This window comes from Nelusetta ayraudi, unplaced genomic scaffold, assembly GCF_046127955.1.
Source record: "Nelusetta ayraudi isolate G7.1 ecotype Tasmania unplaced genomic scaffold, CSIRO-AGI_Nayr_v1 ptg000019l, whole genome shotgun sequence".
Taxonomy (NCBI): Eukaryota; Metazoa; Chordata; class Actinopteri; order Tetraodontiformes; family Monacanthidae; genus Nelusetta; species Nelusetta ayraudi.
Window position 1 is genome coordinate 8,763,827 of NW_027466069.1, and position 20,830 is coordinate 8,784,656.

Genomic DNA, 20,830 nt, shown 5'->3' on the forward strand with positions numbered 1-20,830 from the left:
ATCAGCTCAACAAGCTGCATTGTTTAGGCAGTTAAGGCAGTCAACTTATCCGTTGAGTCAATTAGCTTTCAGTCTTTTGCTTATTTGTTGGCTTGTTTGTTCGCCCTGTGGTGCATCCTGTGCCTTGGTACTAACTGGTAAAGAGTTTGGAGGGATACGTTTCCCCTGTTTACACTGACACAGTCTGACACACCCATCGCCCACCCCTTTGAAATTCTACATAGTCCTCACATCTCAATTATCCCCTCAGTGAAGATAGATGGCACATTACCTAAATGGATTAAACCAAAGGACAGCCTCACACAAATGTTCCTTCATTTCAGGAAACGGTTTATTTTTGGCCTTCATTTTAATCATCCATTTATTTAAACCTGGTCTGAAAGGGGTGTCCCATTGCCCAGGACACCCGTTTCAACCTCAGCACCTCATTGCAAACGAGGAAAGGTGCTATGTGTACGTTTTAACACATCAAATTCCAGACATTGTCCTCCCCTCCTCCTCTTTCCCCAGACTCCTATTGTAAATAGGCTAGTGGGTCTGGGTCCCCTCTTGTCGCAGTGTGTTATATACCTCCCTCACAGAGACTATGGCTTAAAGCCCCCAGGCTCAGTAGAACAGCGGGGAGAGGGAGGAATTGTAATAGAAACGGGGTTATAAAGTAGCCGCCTGCTCACAGAGACATAACAACATTAAAGTTTGTCTGAGGGTGACAAACGAGGGGAGGGGTTTAAATTGGATGTGTGCCAACCTCTCAAGGGTCCTTGAAAAATGAGAATTGGTTTGGACGGGAGGGGCATGTGGGAAATACCTCACTTTTTTTAGACCGAAGGAAAAAAAAAAGTGGAATTTCCCCTTTCAGCTGTTGTAAATTGGTGTCCGTTGTTTAATATTCTGAAGTGACTGAATGAGCTTGGCCGCTTCTGTTAGGAAGACGCATTGAGGACAGTATTGATCCATGCAGTCGCCCCGCATATTCTTATGCAAAATTCCACTGACCTCATTGGTGGAGAGAATGCTGCATGCGCCGGGGCAGCCGCATTCATGATTTAATTACTTTAAATGGGTAAAAGAGGTCAGCAGCCCCCGTCTCCGTGTCTGCCGAGGAGGACGGGTGGATCCGGCCCACCCTGGGGAGCAGGGGTCTGGTAGTCTGTGTAATCAGATAGGAAGAGGGGCTGCGAGGACAGCACATGGAGTATGCGATATGAGCCTTGTGCTGGCTTTGTTTGTGAGGGAAGTGATGACATATTTGGAGATCGGGAGTGAAGGACGGCTGCATTTACTTGCATTTCATCGGCAACACATCAACATCGTATGGACGGAAAAAACATCGGAAGCAAAGGAAATTGAATTTCTCCACCTCCCCTCTGCCTCTCAGCCTGATTGATTAGACAGGTCCCCACACTACTGAGTTATCGTGGATGTTAAAGGGAAAATGCAATAAGGCCTGAGTTAATGTGGTAATCTAATAAATAAAAATAAGACAGGTGGTAAAAGGGTTTCAATAGGTGCGTTTCCATTACCTCTAAAATTGCGCAAAACCTAAATATCTCAATAAAAAAACTAGTAATGGAAACACCTAAACTTCGAAAAACCTCTCAAATATCGCTAAAAGGTTTTGACGCTCTTATGAGGTGGTTTTTCAGACGTATCCGTATAGAGGTATATCGCAGAAGTGTCATGGAAACACTTTTTTCACATTTACATGCTGCGTTATGTTTGGACGGAGGAGGAGATGAAATATTTTTTATAAGTCATCAAAGAGAAAAATGTAGCAACCATTCTTGACAGCAAACCAAAGCAGTCGAAATGCAGATTTGATACAAATCATTTTGTACCTTCATCCTCCTCAAAGTGGGGTCTCGCGGGACGAGATTTTAAGAGATTTATGGCTTATGTGCCTCACACCATTCAATGGAAACGCCTGCAAATCGCAATTGTACTTTGTCGAAATTTTAGAAATATTGCTTTAATTTTGCGCAAAAACTGTCATGGAAACGCAGCTATTGGCGAGTTAATGTTTAGGATGATGAAATACGGCTGTTTTTTCATTTTTTTCCATTCAGTTCTTTCATACTAGTGGCTGTGGTTGAAAATATATTCAAGAGACGTCGGTGCAAGTGTGTCTGCGCTTCCAAATGCATGCGTCTTTAGTGTGTGTGTGTGTGTATATGTGTGTGCCAAAGCTCAGCTGCAACCCCAGCTGCTGCCATCGTCATGTCGGATACACCAGCAAAAAAAAAAAGAAAAAGAAAGAAAAAGGAGGAGGCTGTTCACCCGTATCAGTTTCACACGGGCGCTCAATCCTCAGGTAAGCAAACGGACTCTGCACGGGCTTGTTTGTTTCATTCAACGGCCAGATAAGCACTCAGCGCCAAAAAAACAAGCATACCTCAGAGCAGCCTTGGGCCGAGCGCGCTCTTTGTACTGACAGAGCCGGAGCTCGGTGAGGCACGAGACGCGTCCGAGGACCGTTGCCAGCGCAAGCTGTGCCGTGAAAGCCATCTGTGTCGGTAGAGCTCCCCGCCCACCGCTCTCCCTCCTTCCTACACCCGGCGCCTCCTGACCGCCTCCCACTCTGTCACTGTAATCGGCAGAGCGGCTGTGATGACGCCACACCCGCCCCTTGCACTCCCCCCCTGGGGCGTGGGCGCGTGGTCGGTCCTGCAAGAGCTCCTCCTGCACGCAGGCCTTCTGCCTCTGAAAGTGAACTCACGGCAGCTGAACGCCGGCAGCCGCGGATAAGGTTACGTTTGCATTGCAAATGACCGTGGCTTTGAATGGTGGCGGGTGCCAGGACGTGCGAGACGATAATCTCGGTCTCCATCTCGGACATCGATGCGGTGGTGAAAGGCAATCGGGGCATACGGAACGTCTGTGCCGCCCCCCTTGAGACTCTCGTCTGTTGTCTCTCAGTTCGGAGCCCATTTTTGGAAGCTTTTGCGATGGACCCAGTGGAACACCCTGGGATGAGCAGGTGCTACCCCTAGTGTTATACTACTCGAGATCGGTCTTGGTATCAAGACCGTTTTCGAGACCACTTTTTAAGGGTCTCTGTCTCGTCTCAGACTCGGGGGCATTTTTCTTCGGTCTTGCACTTGGAGTATGAGATGTGAGCCTTGTGCTTGCTTTGTTCGTGAGGAAAGTACGGACATATTAGGAGATTGGGAGTGATAGATAGCTGCATTTAGATGCATTTCACTGGCAACACTGTGCGGATGGAAAAAGAAATCGGGAACAAAGAAAATAGTTCTCAAGATTGGTCTTGGTCTCAAGACTGGTCTCAAAACCACTTTTTAAGGGTCTCTTCTTTGAGGCATTTGTACTCGGCCTCGGGCTGGGTGGACTTGGGATTTTTGATCAAGTCTGGTCAAGACTCTTGACCAATTCTCTGGGTTTCACGGTTTGTGACACCTGGTTGGTACGGTCTTAACTACGACACTAGCTACCCCATTATTAACTTATTATGACGACAGAGTCGGGGGTAGAATTTTTAAAAAGGTGAGGTTTAAAGCTGTGGAAGCAGGTTTGAATCTGCCGTTTCTCTCCACGTCGACCGTCGAACACGATGCGTTTTTGGCCTGTGTTTCATAAACAGGCGGATAAGAATAACAGTGTGTTACAGTAGCTATTATGTAACTTGTGGACTATCCACTCTTGTATTATACACACTGGCGCCCAAATAAACTGCTCAGGTCTTGAGCTCACCGCCGGTGGTATAATGAATGTTTTGAGCCTGTAATAACACAGATGTCCATCCAATATGAAGGTTGATTGAACAGTCGCAGCCTAGTATTAGGCCCATCCACTTATTTTATTCTTTAATTTTTTTTTTTTTAAATCCAGGTGCCTCACCTTTGATTAACTATGTCTTTCCGGACATTCGATGAATATAGATTTCGCGTTCGTCCTGATCAAAGACTGAACTTCACAAGAGACTCTCTAATTTGCACTTCAGACTAGACGCCACATGAGAGTTTGGAATTAAATTTGAAGCATAGCTTCTCCCCAGCCAGATCTGATGAAAGCTGCAGCAACCGTGTAATCATTAGACAGGGCGTCTTTATGTCGAGACTCTGTATCACTGTGCTCCTGCGGCTCCATTAGACAACCCCGGTGCCTTTATGGACTTCTTAAATCAGCCGTGTAAAACGTCTCACGAGTCTGATTAGTACATTGCTTCTACTCGGAGAAGTGTGCGTGTGTATGCACGGCCAGACTTATATGCGTGCTTTAAGTGCACGCGTCCACCGTCTCGGAAGGGGCTCCCGTTTCTTTTTCTCTAATTCTCTGATTCCCCGACCTGACCCTGAAGCCGAGGAGAACCTCAGCGGCTCCCATTCGGTGGTGGTGTTCTGGAGAACGCTGCTTTTCAAGCCCTCCTCAGTGACATCCTGCTGAATTGAATGTTTCATCAAAACATGTGCCGAACATGCAAACCTGTTCATGCCTCTCTTTAATAGGGGTTTCTTTGCATTCCGTCTTGTGTAATCCCTGCACTTGCCTTGAAGTGAGTCCAATGGACGTGTTGATACCCTCAGTTGCACGTCGTTGAGGCTTTGATCGCTTTCACCTCCTTACCTCTAAAGGAGGAGCAAGCCTCAACACGGTTCGATCACCAGGTGCTGCGGCGGGCCTGACTGCAGGGCACACTGGGAAATATATATTTTCTTTCAAAAAAGAGCGCGAGAATATTTAGGTGTGTGAAATTGCCCAGCCCTGTGCTTGGACCAAAGCCCAGCGGCTGTGTGCTGTGTGCTGTGCACTGAGGGAATCAATATGGCCTCGTGCCAAGAAAGGGGTTATATCTCTAGCCTCCTAATGTCCTTTTTGACCTGCACTGCTTCCTTTCCTTATTTTTTAAGACCCCTGCAGCACCCAAACATTCACCCACATGAGTGAATGCGCCGTTTCCCGTCAATCCTGTGGATCGCACTCTCATTTTTCTGCTAAAATGTTGTGTAGAGATTCTGGTTTGATGGGAAAACTGCCAAGGAAGCCACTGTTTGTTTTTTCCCCAAATAAGGAGTGGAGTCAACAGTCTGATGCAAATGATTACCGTCTCCGTTACTCATTACAGCGAGTGTCACTGAACTCGGCGTAGCGTGGACAGATCGGCCCCGGTGCTCTCAGCGTTTAAACGGGACTAATAACAGGCATGGCACTGCCGTGTGACATGGTGAAGGTTCCCTTGGGGTAATGTTGTTTTACCGTCTGGTGAAGCAGAAATAACAGGTATTATACGTATATGGAGCAAATGAAAACATGTATATATATATATATATATATGTATATATATATATATGAGAGTGAACTTCAGGTGTCTTAAAGATTCGTTCCAGGAAGTGAGTGTTCACCAGATGCTTTCTGACCTCACGGCCCTCTGAGACATTTGCATGCTGAACAATAGATAATAGGCGGCTAAACATAGATTCAACACCCACCTCTGAAAAGTCTCTGGCCGTGCTGTGGCCTGTGAACGGCGAGGGAAGGCCGGCAGAGAGCACGGCTCTGTTTATCTTCACAGAGTGCGACTTCACGTGAGCCCAGTTTCACGAGGCTGCGGAATTCATGCAGCCTTTCCTTTTTTTTTTCTCTCTCCCCTCCTCTGCCTCTTTCTCCTCCTCCTCCTCCTCCTCCTGCTCCGTAATGACTAACATGACCAGACTACACTGTTCGCTGCTCCGCCATGCGGGGGAAAACCGGAACACTCACTCCGGTCCGTATGAATAAGCAGGCACATCTCGATGACAACGTTAGATTGTCCTCAAGGCTCTGTCTTTGTTATGGTAAAAGAATGCAGCAGAGGAGACGGAATATCTGGCCTCAGCATCTCCTGCGTGTTGCTGCTCAGTGGCCACATCTTGGTTGCATTTAGTGAGAGTGTCATGTCAGCTTTGTGCCTCAGAATCAGTGAAAAATTATTTTGTTTTTTCATCACTCCCAAGTACAGATCTTCCACGTTTTAGTTTTAGTTCTTCCTCTTTTCCTCAAGATCCACTTTTGTATTCAGTTCCTACCAAATTTGCCTTAAACCTAAGCAAACAGTTGCTGGCCTCTTAACAATTTGGAAAGGCAAACAAAAGGGACGTCCGCTTTTAAATCAGGCTTAGCAGCGAGAGGCTGGTGACTCGTCTCTCTGTGTCTCACACTTGTTTCCATGACTTCATTTCTGCCTGACTCGTGTTGGCTTCCCATGCTGTATGTTTGCTTCACCATCTGATTAAGACTCCTGAGACCAGAGGGGATGAATCCAAAGCACCAGAATCCATATATATATATTTTTTCTTCTAATTAGAGTGTGATGCTAAAAACAGGACCCACTTGTATGGACTGAACCACTCCGGGCCTTTTATATCAAAGGAATCGCACCCGTCCGTATTTCTCCACTTCACATGGTCTCCAGTGAGCTTATCTCTGAACCCATCTGAGCCAACTTACCCTTCATGCCAGCAGTCCGCGAGCTGAAAATAGAATTTCAGATTCTGTTTCCTTCAGCTCCACGGGCCCTTTGAGACCAGGTGCTATCGATCCGTTTGATACCTGACTGAAAGCCTTTCTCCCTCGTTCCCTTGGCTCGCTGGATCAGAGGAGCGTGCGCAGGAGGATTCAGAGGCATGGAACGTGACTGAACTATGTGACCTATATTCTACCCCTTTCTGCTCATGCTCCTTTTAATTTCCAAGACCGCAAGAGGTGTCGAGAGCAAGCATACACAGCATACACAGACCTAGACATAGAGCGGTCATGGTCCAAGGAGATGGATGAGACGCTGCCAACAGGACTCGCTTGGCCGGGATGCCATCGTCCAAGCCCATCACGTAGCCCAGCAGGCGCATCCTGCCTCTTTACGCACTCTTGTATTTGTGGCAAAGTGGAAGTGGGGAATTACTGGGTTGCTAGCCCTGCAATCCCACCTGTAACCCATGGTTAGGGTGCTAAGACGGTGGTGTCACTTGCCCAAAGTGGCCCCCAGGGTTGCGGAGGGAAGGAGTGGCCTTACTTCTCCATTTTAGCTTAGCTCATGTCGAGCTAGCCACTGCCCTTGAGAGAGAGCAAGCTCTGAGTCTACAATCTCTAGGACGTTGTGCACATTGCGCTTGCCTATTGTTACGGAAACGCGATCACAGGGGACAAACGCTGACCACAGAATTATCTTGCCCCTGTAATCAGTAGGCTTTGTGTCTGAAGACTGTATCTCTGGTAAAATTAGAGGGTGGAGCTATGGTTACGACGTGCTGTTAACACAAACACACAAGCCAGAACCTAAGAGCTTCCTGCCATCGGAGCAACATGCATCGTGCTGGACCGTGACGCGGCATTACCAGAGATACCACTGGTTTCAGAAATCAAGTACGGTAACAGCAACCATGGCGTTCTTCAAATAACCCTTGACTCGGTCACCCACTCGTACAAAAGGCTTGTGAAGGTTTCCACATGCTAATCCCATGACAGGTTTTGCAATAGCAATGGCGTGACCAACTCAAGGGGAAGTCATGAATACGATACGATTGTGACGGGAGGTATCCGAGGTGACTGGTCCTATTTCACCAATCACAAGACGCTTTTGATTGCACTGATTACGCACTTTGATCCACGCATGGCAGCCCGCACCATACCGACCGGCCCAGCGGGGGTGCCCAGTCTCGGCCCATTATGTACGCACTCATCTGGAATCGGACGCTGTTCCACAGAGCCATAAATCTCTCCACTCCTCCTTATGTTGCATCATAATACCCCATCATTCAGAAAATCCCATCCAGACAGCGTGATAATGACTAACCTCCTGCCTTATTAGCTTTGCAACAGATTAATGATCTACACTCACATGTCCAATGTATCCAATGTTAAAAAAAAAAAAAAAAAAAAGCTGCAACATATGGCAAACTGAAGATGAATTATAAATTGGGTGGGCCGCTCACTGTGGGATTATGGGCTTGGTCGCACGCGTTTGCAATTTACCCTGCATTGAAAAGTAGCATAAACCCACGTCAAAGGAGTTAAGATTAAAATCATGGGTCATCCGTTTTGCCTGGGAGTTAGACTTATGTTTGGGGGGTTTGCCCGCTTGATTGATTGAGGCCCCTGTAATATCTTGCATGAATATTATGTTGCAAATCCTTTTTGGAGGAATTGTACTGAAGGTAACTGGAAGTCATTTGGAATCGACGACAGTTGCAGAATGATTTTCTACAAGGTCCACCTCAAGGTACCCCAAATTAGAGGAAAGACCCTCATCAGAGTTATGGGTTTTGATTTGTACCTACATGCTTCTCACAGAATAGAATACATTTATTTTACTCAAACTGCTTTTGCATGGCCGTTATGTTAGCAATTTAGAGACTTCAATATTTTCTTATAAACAGTGAGCTAATTTTGCACAATTTTCAAACTCTCTGAAGAAGAAGTTCCCTTACTAATGGATGGTTTCAAACTGATGGGATTTTAGGGGAAAAAAAGTCAGTCGTGACGCCGTATCTGCCCATCATTCCTATCTCAAAGTATAGAGTGTCATCGTTCCTGGAATGTTAAGAGGTATTCTGGGCGCCCTGCACGAGACGCTATGTCACGCATCACTGTGACCCATTAAACCAGTTTCATAGGTTCACATTCACTAAGTCCTGAATGTAGGGCAGCTGGACTAATACAAATTTCCACATATTCCTTTCGTCTAAAGGAATTACTGGGATTAATGATACGCAGTCAAACGGAGAAAATCCCACCGCAGCCAGTCACGTGCGGATGTGTTGGCGGGGGGGAGGGAGAGGGAGGGCAGCGGGTCAGAGGGAAAGCGAGAGTGCACGCTCGCTCGTATGTCACGTTCAGTGCCTCAGGTGATTTCAGATTTAATGCCCGAGCTGCGAGGCGACAATCAGAGTTTCCGACCGGATCACCACTGGCTGCGGTAGAGACGACCAGATCTGCCATCGGGGGAGCGATTATTTAGGGAGGGCGAGAGGAGGCGAGCCTAACCTAGATTCTGCTGCAGTGCGGAGCTCTCGGCCGCTCCGTCCGCCTCTGTTTGCCACCCCTCCTCTGTATTTGCTCCCCTGCGGGTCGGCGGCAAATTGAGAGCAAATAAAGGCGGTCTTGCTTGGATGAAACATAGAAAACCAGAATCCTACCCGCCGGCCTCACTGCGCTCTCATCTGATCTCCCACAGCTTCGAGAGCATTACAATGCGGGCATCTCATCATCGCCCAGACTCAAGTCCATGTGCTCTACTTTTCCTGTTAGCTACGTCCATCTGTGGAGTCACTGCAGAGCACGTGCAGGGGAGGACCAGCGTCCTGCCGGAAGGGGAGGGGTGGCGGAGCGAGGGAGAGTGGAAGGAAGGGGGGTGGGCACGATGATGCAGCCCAGATGGAGGCCGACTGATTATCTCCACAGGCCCTGAAGTGTGTTTTGGCTGGATTCTGAGCCCAGGGTGGAAATCTTGGGTTTAATGAAAGGACGTGGAAGTTACACTACCAGTCAAAAATATTGGACACACCTTCTGATTTTATTTTATTTTTTTTTGTCTTTACAAGAAAAACACATTAAATAACTCTAAATGTGCTTTTTATAAAAGGTGGCTATTTTGAAGCATTTAAATATAAAACATGTTTGAATTTTCCGACATAATTTCATGAATTTCATTTTTCACTGCCATGTCAATAGTCATGAGAATGAAAGAAAAGACATTAAACTCATGGGTGTATCCAAACTTTTGACTGGTTGTGTACTTCTTTTTAAAAATGACCATAGTAGGTTTTCACAAAGCATAAACTGCAAAGCAGTTCATATACGCATTGAGGTTGATGTCTCTTGTCCTTTTTGTGACCTTGAGTGTTCTAAAAGGTGCTTTCAAATAAATTGTATTATCATTATTATCATTAGCTATGTTTCATAACCAATACTTGATCTTTGGATGCTTTTTAAGCCAGATCACTTTTTAACCCTCACCTCCCTCCTCTTGGCCAGGCCTTTGGACAAGCCCACTCCAACCACAGGAAGGTGACGGCGGACGGGGAGAGCCGCGAGGAGTCTCTGCTCCAGGAGTCGGCCTGCAAGGAGGCCTACTACGAGCAGCGGATGCTGGAGCTGCAGAACGAGCTGCGTCAGACGCGCAACATCCTCACCAACACCCAGTCTGAGAACGAGCGGCTCAACGCCATCAACCAGGAGATGAGAGAGGTAGGAGAACTGTTTTTGCCATCCACCCGGTCCGGAGGTTTGATATTACGAAGCGTTGCGACGACGGCAAAGTTGCGCGGAACACCGCCGTGTTTGGACAGGACCGACCGCGGCTGCGGGGATGATTAGAGGAATACCTGGCGGTCACGCCTCATTGTCGTGCAGGGTGGAGATGTTTTGACAGATAGGTGGCCGACAGAAGACGGCACGATCCAATAGAGCGATACATCAATCGTCCCGACCGATCAGCCCGTGTCAATCGCGGTTATCCAGCTGGTAAAAACACGAACGGCTCACCTGGACCGTTTACCTCCTGCGTTACGATAACACTTGTTTTTGCCAAGTGTGAGCGATCCCTCCCAGGCGCAGTCACGCCATCGTCGCCTTTCTTTTTCTTTTTTAATGCTCTTCCACCAAGCATTTCCGCAAACAGCTCCCTCTCTGGTTAACTGTCAGGATGTGAGGGCGCATTGTCTGCGCCCCACTTAGGACAAAGTGTGACCTCCTCGCCTTTTATATTTACATGTAGTCAAAGCTAATTGACCTCGTTAAAGAGGACAAGGGGGAGAGCCCCTCGGTGCGTGAGCGTGGGCTGTGTGCCTTTGCTACCGGCCATGCGTGGGTGATGTTGCGTGATGAGGAGGTTGAATTAGCAGGGGGGACAGTAGCTACGGTCGGCCGCTTCGAAGAGGCCTCCTTGATGCCAAGACAGCGGTGCGTAAAGGGACGGAAAAGATGAACTGAAACTGTAACTTCTACCAGGAATTAAAAAGAGGATGCAAGGCAAGAATAGACGATTCATCCCATAATAAGTTACATTTGTTCCGCTGTAATTGGTTTCGACTGATCTATGGTGCAGTCAATTCGCTAGTACAGTCAACAATGCACACTTCTGGTTTCTCCTCTTCCTCTCCACCATTTAAGCTCGTCCGTCGCTCTTCTAAATCTGCCCATGTTTGTGCGCAGCAGATTTCACTGATCCCCTGTTTTGAAGGTCGAGTTGATAATTCCAGTGTAATTGGAACGGGGAGGGGGGCCACTCGCACTCCGACCGAGTGTCTTTGGCAGGAAGCTGCACGACTCGGCTGTTTATTGCGTCTCGTCGCTTGACACAGATGTCGCTGGCGTTTCTTGCTGAGATTAGCGAGGAGGACTTAAAAAGTTTCCCGCCGCTCACAGCATCTTAAGTTCAGGAGAAGCTCCAAATTCCACTATAATTAGGTCAGCAGCTGCTGCTCAACTCCGGGTTTTTTTGTCGGTGCAAGTTGGGCGTCACGATAGCCAGGTGGGCCTCACAAAAGATACAAATATCTCCTTATTAGGCTTTTTCCATTTGATTTCATGTTTTAAAATAAGCCGTTCTGTAGTTTTTGTCATTCGGCGACACAGGTTCACATCAAGCGTTGTAGCTTAACTGGTGTCACACTGGTGGCCAACACGATGGCCTTTGTAGCTAGCGCCATCCCAGTTCTAAACACCCATCTCTAATTGGCTGGATAAAGGAGGGCTGGAGTGTAATTTAGGAGATAATGGCGTCCTCAAATGGTGCTTGTGTGAGTGCGAGAAGGAGTGTGTGCGGCAGGCGAATGGAGCCGGCCTGGGCACTGAGGCTGGCATTGTGACTCGACTGACAGCATTGAAAGAGGCCCTTTGTCTCCGGGTTTTCAAATTAGCCCATCGGGAGGGGCAGGGAACGGCGGAGGGGGCGAAGAGGGGCGGCGCCACGATCGGGACGAAGGCGGGCCGGAGTTGTCCGTCGGGGAAAAGAGCTTCGCGAGCGTGGATCCGGCAGCAACGACGACCAAATCTGCGGCGCTGAGACGGCGTGGCTAATCTCATTGGCTCAGCAGGATGATTGAATGACTCAGTTCCGTCATGGAATGCAAGTGACGGTTGGGCTGCAACCGTAAGGCACCCGAATCTTCCCATTCATGTTTGAGCAGGACGTTCCATTTTTGCTGCAGCGCCCATTGGAGGAGGGTGAAAAAAATAGGGATGCACCGATACCAGTATCGAATATCAGTACCGATACTGGGGTTGAATACTCGACTCGTACTCGCGAAATACGTGCCAATACAATAACACTGATACCAGGTGTATATGTACACTGCCAGTCAAAAGTTTGGAGGGAAATAAAATATCAGAGAAATTCTATAACGTGTAGGGGCTTTATCAAATACTGCTGAAATGCAACTACTCATACTCTACTCGTTCTGTAAAAAAAAACGTGATATCAGGGCATCCCCTGTGAAAGATGCAGCTGCCTGCGGTGAAAGATGTTGAAATCAGTTCAGCCGTCGGCCACCTCTGCCAGATGTCCCGCTGGGGCAGCCGATTACTTCCCCAGTGAATTAATCGCAAACACGAACAAATTACCCTACCCAAATTAATGTCACACTGCTGGCTTTGGTCCGTGCGCCCCGGGAAGCTTTGGCAACATCAGTACAGCTTAAGAAAACGGCACGCGAAAAAGAATTCTAAACGTAATTGCACTTGCTGCAGTTGTTGCACACATCGGCCACTAGACCGTTCTGGTTCCGGAAGCGTTGCTCATTGCCAAATAGATGCGCATCATCCAAGCAAGCTTACTGACAACCATTTAGTCACAGTATCTCCACCAGGACGTTACATCACGGGTAAACTGACTCCCTACTCCAGCCAAAGACTGGGAACGTTGGCCGGAGGCACAGATAAGACACGTTTCGCCGCTACGGTGCGGTCTACAGGATTAAACCCCCCCCCCCCCACAAAGAGCTCGCATCACTGTAAGGAGGCGAGCTCTAATCGGCATGACTTCATTAAATTCATGTCTTGAGAGGAATGTGCCTACAGTGAGGGCTGCCATTATCCTCGGTGAATGGGGATCCGTGTCTCCCGCCTCCACGGAAAATGATCATGACACGCGAGGTAAATAAAATAAAACAGACGCGGAGGAATCTTTTCAGTGCGTTTCATATCTTTTGCTTCCCTTTGCAACCTCAGTGGACGCCACGATTTCCACGTCTCTGAGTCACGGAGATGTTTTTAAGTTGGCATCACTTAAATAGCTGAGAAACTGTGCCTACTTGAGTTTACTTGAGTTCTACCGGACAGACAGGCACATTAATAGCAGCCCTGCTTTTTGTCAGTCACCCTTAATGGGGAGGCCATTCACATGTTAATCGCGTCTGGTTTTCCGCCCCACTGATCCAGTGGAGAAGCCGCCACGGCATTAATCGAAGTGCTACCGCAACTGGCTGACTGAAGTGGAGGCCATGCAAGGAGGTGCCTGCAGCGCTGCGGGGCGAGTGTATGCGGGTTGCACAGGAGCGATGCGGGCCGTTGACGTTATTGGAGCCTCAAGATAGTCGGCAGGCTTTTGTTGTGGTCAGTAGCTGCGTTTCCATTACAGTTTATCGCAAAACAGAAGCGTTATTTCTAAAATTTCCACAAAGTACAATTGCGATTTGCAGGTGTTTCCACTGAATGGTGTAATACGCCGTAATTCCCGTAAAATCTCATCCCGCGAGAGGTTTGTACGATGTTTAGCTGTTTCCATTACCAGTTTTTTATTGCGATATTTAGGTTTTGCGCAATTCTACGGGTAATGGAAACGCAGCTAGTGAAGTGTAGCAGACAGGCGCAGCAAAGAGTTTTACTTGTGACCATGGAATAGATGATCGAAAGGGCAGACCTGAGGAAAAGAGGGCATCAGATTTGCACCTCATCGCCTCTGCCGTTATGTTATAAAGTTTCTAAATTTTTAGAAAAAGAACTCCTGATCTTTGATGCCGTCAGCAGCGCCACCGCTGCGGCCGTCACGGGCGACCTGTGACTCGGTCTAAAGCCTCGGCTTGTGATCTGGGTTATCTGAGCCAGCAGCATCGCCTAATCTTTTTCCCGCTTAACCTCGCTGTCTCACCAGCCACATGTCACACAGATGGATGGCTATTTTAAGGCCGGACCACAGCGTTGGCCGCATCTGATGTTGTTCCTTTCAGTGAACTTTTTTTTTCCCGCCCTCCTCCTGATAATGCACTGTTCTCGGCCTCGCGGAGCATCTCAGCGCCCTGCCGGCCGATAAAGGAATCATCGCAAACGCGGCTGAACATTCACTCAGCCTAATGGGTGTAAATGTGTTTTCCCCGCGCTTTCATCCAAATGACCTCAAATCACTCATTTGTCGGCGAGTCCTTTTAGGCGCACTCTCGCCCCGTGGGGTTTTCAGCGTTGGCAGACAGGCACAGTTAGCAAATAGGTTCCTCTCACTTTTTACACTGTCGTTGTCACGCTGAAAAGTGCGACCTTGACTGTGTTTTCCCCGCCGTAATGGAGTCGGGGGGGGGGGCTAGAATGGCTAGAATGACAATCGCTCGCAGCGAAGGGGAGGAGAAAAGCAGATCGGCTTTCACCCACATTGGGGACCGTGACAGTAGCGATGGGCCCCTGAGCGTCGTTCTTCTTTCGCGGGTTGAGGTTGAGCTATAACTCATCTCTTATTCATGCCCCGCCCACTGCCCCAGACATTCTTGTGGGTATTTTGCTCATGATAACAGTTACATCCAAGCGATGCTGACTTGACCTTGCCACGTCGTCCGACCTGCAGGACGTATTACTTTAATTGTCATCGGCTCCCACGAAGGACCAAAGGGAGCCTGTTGAGACATAAAGATGGCTGCGCGTGCGTCTGCTGTTTTTGATGTGCGATGGAAGCGCGGCTGCAGTGTGCGGAGGGAAATGAACTGTGACTGAAACGCGGGCTCTAAAAGCACAGTGGCACGCTGAGGAGACGGGAGAGGTGGGGGGATGGAGAAATGAGAGCAGCAGCAGCAGCAACAGTGGTGAAATGGCAGAATGGAGGTCAGGACTATCAGGGGGAAGCACTGGAAAGCACCGCGCTGTCCATCTCTGGGAATATTGCCATATTTTTATGTCTTATTGATTCTGAAAAATGGTGTGTGTGCATTATTCTCTGGAGGACCATTTTATGCCCATGTTTTCACCTCCTTGTTTTTCATCCTGCACTACTGCGGAAAAGCCATAAATGGTGAATGAAGTCAAAACCTTGTAAACAACATATTTAGCACTCTGTTTAAAACCTCCAATAAATTACACAATTTTAGTTTCCTCCGAAAATAGGGGATGTTTTTTCATCATCCCCATGTTGGGGAAAGACAAAAAAGGTTGTCTCAGATGAAAGCACTAATGGATGTTTTCCACTAGAATAAGCACAAATAAATAAAGTCAAAAGCACTCTCATTTCTGGGGGATTCACTCACATGCTAAAGACTCACGTTGGTAGAAAACCTTGGTTAAAGGCATTACAGATAATATAAAGTGAATAGGGATTGATTGAGTAAAGTGGAAGCCAGTGAGTGACAGAGGGAGAGGACGACTGAGGTGATCACAAAACACATTCCATGATATCGAGTCCGCCCATGCTGGCACATCAATAATACATTGGCGTGCCACTCTCGGGAGTCTGGGAAGCACTTTGGAGTGGAGCAGCGGACTAGGTGGCGAGTGGGAACCAGCGAATACGGACCGCGAACAGCAGCGCTGCAGAATCCGGCTTCCTCCGGAGTTATTAAGAACAGAGCGGAGCATTTAACAAAGTATTAAACTATTCCTAATCTACATTTGTGCTAAGCCGCGGAGCTGCCGCCACAGCTTAGGCAGCGACGGAGCTATTTCTCACTGGAGGTGGTGGTCTTAGCCGCTCTAACACATTGAGAAATTACTCCGAGCTTTGGAGAGATTTAAGCGGGCTCAGCCACGGCGGGCTGTCAAAAGCAGTTTAGTGGCGAATGGAAAGCCTTTTTGTGCCTTTAAAAGTGTGAAAGTTCAGACGGCGCCGACGGGAGCGCCGGTCACCCACCGAGACATTTTGCAGTGCCAGACTGGAAATGTTCCAGCGGGTAATGAACCTTTTCCTCTTGTGGATTTGAGATCATTGCCACCCACTTAACATTCATGTGTTTGGGGTGTGTGTAAGCAAGCAGCTGTCCAGACATCACCTGCAGTGACAGCCAGCAGGGAGTCATCAGTTGCCCCCTGTGGTGACCCCCCCCCCCCCCCATTCCCACCCCCCAACACCCCACGCGCAATTACAATTTCCAATAGAAACTCCCAGGAGAACCCTGCGTGATTTGATGCTATTCAAATTTTTACAGCAGGGTCGCACACGGTCACTGCGAACCCGGATAAGTTGACTTAAATCAGGGTCTGTCAGACAGCAGGGCGGCGCTGCACCCTGGGCCACCCCCAGTCTGCCAGTGGGGTCAGTGTAACAGAGGCTACGCAGGCGGGGTGAAAGGTTACGGCCCTGCTAGGCATTGTAATCAGATTGGAGGAGGAACTTAATCAGGGTCACTGCTGGTCCGTCTTCAGAGAAATCAAAGAGCAATGCCCGGAAGTCACCGAACAAGCAGCTGGCGCTGGTTTATGGCGATAAAAGCAAAGGATTACTGGTGTTAACTTCATATCATCAGTAATTTCTAACACTATTAACTACTTTTACCTGCCCTAGGCTAATAAAATGTGGTCCGTTATGACATCACAAGGGGCACCATTACTTGCCCCAGAGTAGCACCCCCAGCCATGTATTGGTTACACTTTCTAAATATAAAGTAAAGTTCAACAAAAGCAGCCATTTGAACAGAAAGCTCAAGCCTAAACATTCTATTATTTAAAAAAAAAAAAAAAAAAAGTTGTTATAACAACATTATAACAGTATAACAGTAATAACACATTTTATTTAATGACAGTCTAAGAAACCTTACAAAGCAATACTACTAAAAACCGTATGGTTGAGCTCAAACATTGATCTGCATTGCAAGCTTATACATTATGCAGCGGTGCAGCGTGGGTGCTTTTTGCACGGCAAACAGCCACGCTCATTAGACATGTGCCCGAAAACCCCTTGCTGAGTATCAACGCGCCTTCTAACATCAGCCTCAAATCATCGACGAGTGATGAATTATTACGGCGAGCAAACGAGGGCTACGTGCTGCGCATCAGCAGTCAGTTTGCACAAGTAATATTCATCAGCGGAATTCCTCTTCTCAGAATGTGAAAGAACGTCGTATTACGGCATAGTAGGAGAAAAAAAATCTATTTGTAGCGTGAGAGCGTCTCCTGACTCTCATTAGACGTAAGCGCCACTTATTGTTTATCGCGCGCTTTGCTGTTACGCAACATTTTTGTGTTTTACACACAACAAGATGTGCCGTTTCCACTCCCCTCACTGGTCATATGAAAGCCCGCAGCAGTGAAAGCCTCTTTGCTTCGACGTGAGAGCAGAGATTGTGATGCGTGAGAGAGAGGAAGGGACCACCTGTCACCGGCTTGAGAGGCTAACTAACTGGCCTCCTTATTTAAGCCAGAGAGACACGCACGGTACGCTTGTACACAATCACAAACAGCAGGAAGCACCTCTTTTGTCCCTTGTGGAGAAACACACTCCCGTTCAACACCAGCTCCGAATACATTAGCGGAGGAAGGGTGTGGCTGCGGATTAGAGCTTTGAAATTCACGTGTGGAGATGCGCAGTCGCGGCGGCGGCGAACCCGCCTGCAGTCGGCAAGCCTCACAGACAGGAAGAGACAGAGACGGCAAACATGCACACGTTTCATTCTCACATGTGCGCTTTCTTTGATTCGCTTGAAAAAGACTGAGGCCCTGAAGAGTGTGCCATTAACTGCACATGCAGCTGAGAAAATCTAATTATTGATGGGAACGTATTCTCCTCCCACACACTAAGGGGCGATATGAGCCTTTTCGGCGTGTTAACTTCCGGTTAACGTCTTTCATCACAATACCAAAACAGCTGCAGCGCGATACAACACCGGTGTAATGTCCTAGCTAGCTAAGGCGACTAAGACATGACGGAGAAATTCGAATTCCAATCACATTTTCTGGGTGTCTCAATCGGAGTTCTCAAACTCCGATCTTAGTTGGACGAACACGTTTACGTGCACTTCAGTCGTCCGATCATAATCGAACTAAGGCAATAATTCGGTTTTCTCGAGTGTCATGTAAACGTAGTGGATGACTTGTGTGGCACTTGTGTTTTTGGACGACCCAGGCAGGCAGTGAGGAAGTGAGGGGGGAAGAGGGAGGGCGGATGCTGGGTGGTCAGTCATAAACCTTGAGAGAGCAGCATGGAGGTAAGTGACAGGTGGCTCGCTTACTCGCTCTGATCGGATCCTTCTGGCTCTCTGCAACCACCAGGCCGGGTGAGGCCGGGTGGGGCGGGGCTGGGTGGGGGAAGGGCACGTCTCTGCTAACCTCTCTATAATTGATGAGGCCAGCTGCAGCCGCAGAGTGTTTTAAATACCGGGGCTGGCTGCTGGTAATGATTCTGAAATGCATAAAATGAAGGGTTGTTGTTTTGGGTTTTTTTCAGCGTTTGCTGTAATAGCAGCACACATTGACTTGTTTCCTCTTTTATTTTAGAAAATGACAAAAAAGAATATTGCAAACTTGCCAAATGGAAAAACATTTTTTTTTAGAAAATGAAAAAAAAAAAAATGCAAACTTAGCAAAGGTAAAAACTTCCTCCTTTCGATTCTTCCTCGTTTAGGCCAGGTCTAATTTTAAAACCTCTTCAAGTGAGATCAGACTGTCCTCACTTCCTGTTGCGGCCTCGCTCTCCCTGCGGTGCCATCCGAGCTGGCAGGCACACTTTGTGGCCCACTGCCCAGAAGGGCACCTGGCACTCTGCTCCTCTTGTTATGCACATTGGCCAGAACACACCCACAAATAAAAAACCCACACACACACAATGACTTTTACCAGATGGTGCAGGACTCCTTATCGAGCGAGATTCGTAGCGATAATTAGCCGACGCAACACGAATTACGGTCCGATCGGGTGGCCTTTCCTCCTCGAGACAATCAACCTAGATTGAAATGCCGCTCACTCACACCACTTCCTCCTTCCTCCTCCCTCTCCCCCTCCCCGTGTGCGCCCAACAGAACAGCCAGATGGTGGAGCTCCAGAGGAATCACCTGCGTGACGACATCAAGGAGTACAAGCTGCTGGAGGCTCGCCTGCTGCAGGACTACACCGAGCTGGAGGAGGAGAACATCTCGCTGCAGAAGCAGGTCTTGGCGCTCAAGCAGGGCCAGGTGAGGACGGAGTCATCGGTCCGAAGTCACAGAAAAGAGAAGCATCATTGTGTCTTGGCTGGTGTTTTTTTTATTTTTTTTTCATCGTGATTTTGAATGAACGTCTCCATGTAACATCATCACTGAGTGTCTCCGCCGCAGGGCCTCCATTCAACATGCCGCTTTGCCGTCTGTCTCGTTTTTGCGCAGATTACACAGTTAGTTATTCGGTTCTAATTACCATGACAGAAAAATCGCAAGATGAAGCCGAGAGATAAGCAGCTGCGTTAGATGCCCGGAGCTGCCATCTAGCTGTGGAAAGCAGATTTTTTTTGTTGGTTATCTTGAAAACTCAGCTCGGCTTCTGCCTAACGAGTGAAAGGAAAAATCCTCTTTGCACATAAAACAGATGAATTTACAAGTAGCGTGATTCCACGTGACGCTGGGGTTTGATGTGCGAGCTGTTCGCTCTCCCCCATTAGCATTTTTTCTAATCACCGAGCTGCGTCCCCTTCATGCGTCACGGCGCCGCAAACATGAGCCGCTCCTCCCTCCAGACGTCCAACGTGAAAAGAATTTCCCAAACCAATTAACCTGAAGCTAATTAGAAAGGGAAATTCCCGATTAACACGTCTTGCACGCTGTCATTCTTTTTCATCCAGCTGCATCTCTCTAGCTGCGTTTCCATTACGCCTAAACATCGAAAAACCTCTCAAATATCGCGAAAAGGTTTTTTATGCTCTCATGAGGTGGTTTTTCAGACGCATCAATACGCAATTGTACTTCAAAATTTTAGATATACCGCTTTTATTTTGCGATAAACTACAATGGAAACGCAGCTATTGATGAATCCGTGGCGCGTCTCGTTTCTTCCAGAGGGGCGTTTAAACCGTCCGCAACTCAACCCCTTCTCCCTCCCTTTCTCGCGCAGGTGGAATTTGAGGGTTTGAAGCACGAGATCCGCCGCCTGGAGGAGGACACCCAGTTTCTCAACAGCCAGCTGGAGGAGGCCATCCGTCTGAAGGAGATCGCCGAGCGTCAGCTGGGCGAGGCCCTGGAGACCATCAAGACGGAGTGCGAGCTGAAGGCGTCCCTGAGGAAGGAGCTCTCCCACTACATGAACATCGGAGACTCTCTCTATCACAGGTGAGGCGGAGGGGGAAAAAAAGGGGAAAAAAAAAAAAAAAAAAGACCAGCGGTCGGGGCTGCCAAACTGTTCCCACATGGAAAATTTTTCAAAGCACGGCTTTCTCCCTTCCAGCCCTCTCAGCATCTCCCTGGACGGCCTGAAGTTCAGCGACGACGCCTCCACCGAGCCCAACAACGACGAGGCCCTGCACGGCTACGAGAGCCTCGCCAAGCTCTCCAACGCCATCAACTACGACAACTGCGTCTCCCCGTCCAAGAAGGAGGAGCTCTTCCGCCCGGCGCCCAGCCTGGTGGACGACATCCTCAGCGAGCTCAACATCTCGGAGATCCAGAAGCTCAAGCAGCAGCTGATGCAGGTTGGTATGATGCAGGAATGAGTTCGGCTGGGGGGTGTGCTGGGGGGTGTGCTGGGGGGT

The 20,830-nt window shown here is 48.3% G+C and overlaps 1 protein-coding gene across 4 annotated transcripts in view; it reads left to right on the forward strand.

Annotated features, from left to right (window-relative positions):
* The window catches only part of LOC142888558 (protein bicaudal D homolog 2-like), a 44,987-nt gene that overhangs the window by 7,199 nt on the left and 16,958 nt on the right, over positions 1–20,830 (forward strand). For all 4 annotated transcript variants that reach the window (XM_076026977.1, XM_076026978.1, XM_076026979.1 and 1 more), the window contains exons 2-5: positions 9,964–10,176; positions 19,134–19,286; positions 20,197–20,411; positions 20,527–20,770. In XM_076026977.1, the coding sequence (XP_075883092.1) occupies positions 9,964–10,176; positions 19,134–19,286; positions 20,197–20,411; positions 20,527–20,770 (825 nt within the window). The remainder of the gene's footprint in view (positions 1–9,963; positions 10,177–19,133; positions 19,287–20,196; positions 20,412–20,526; positions 20,771–20,830) is intronic.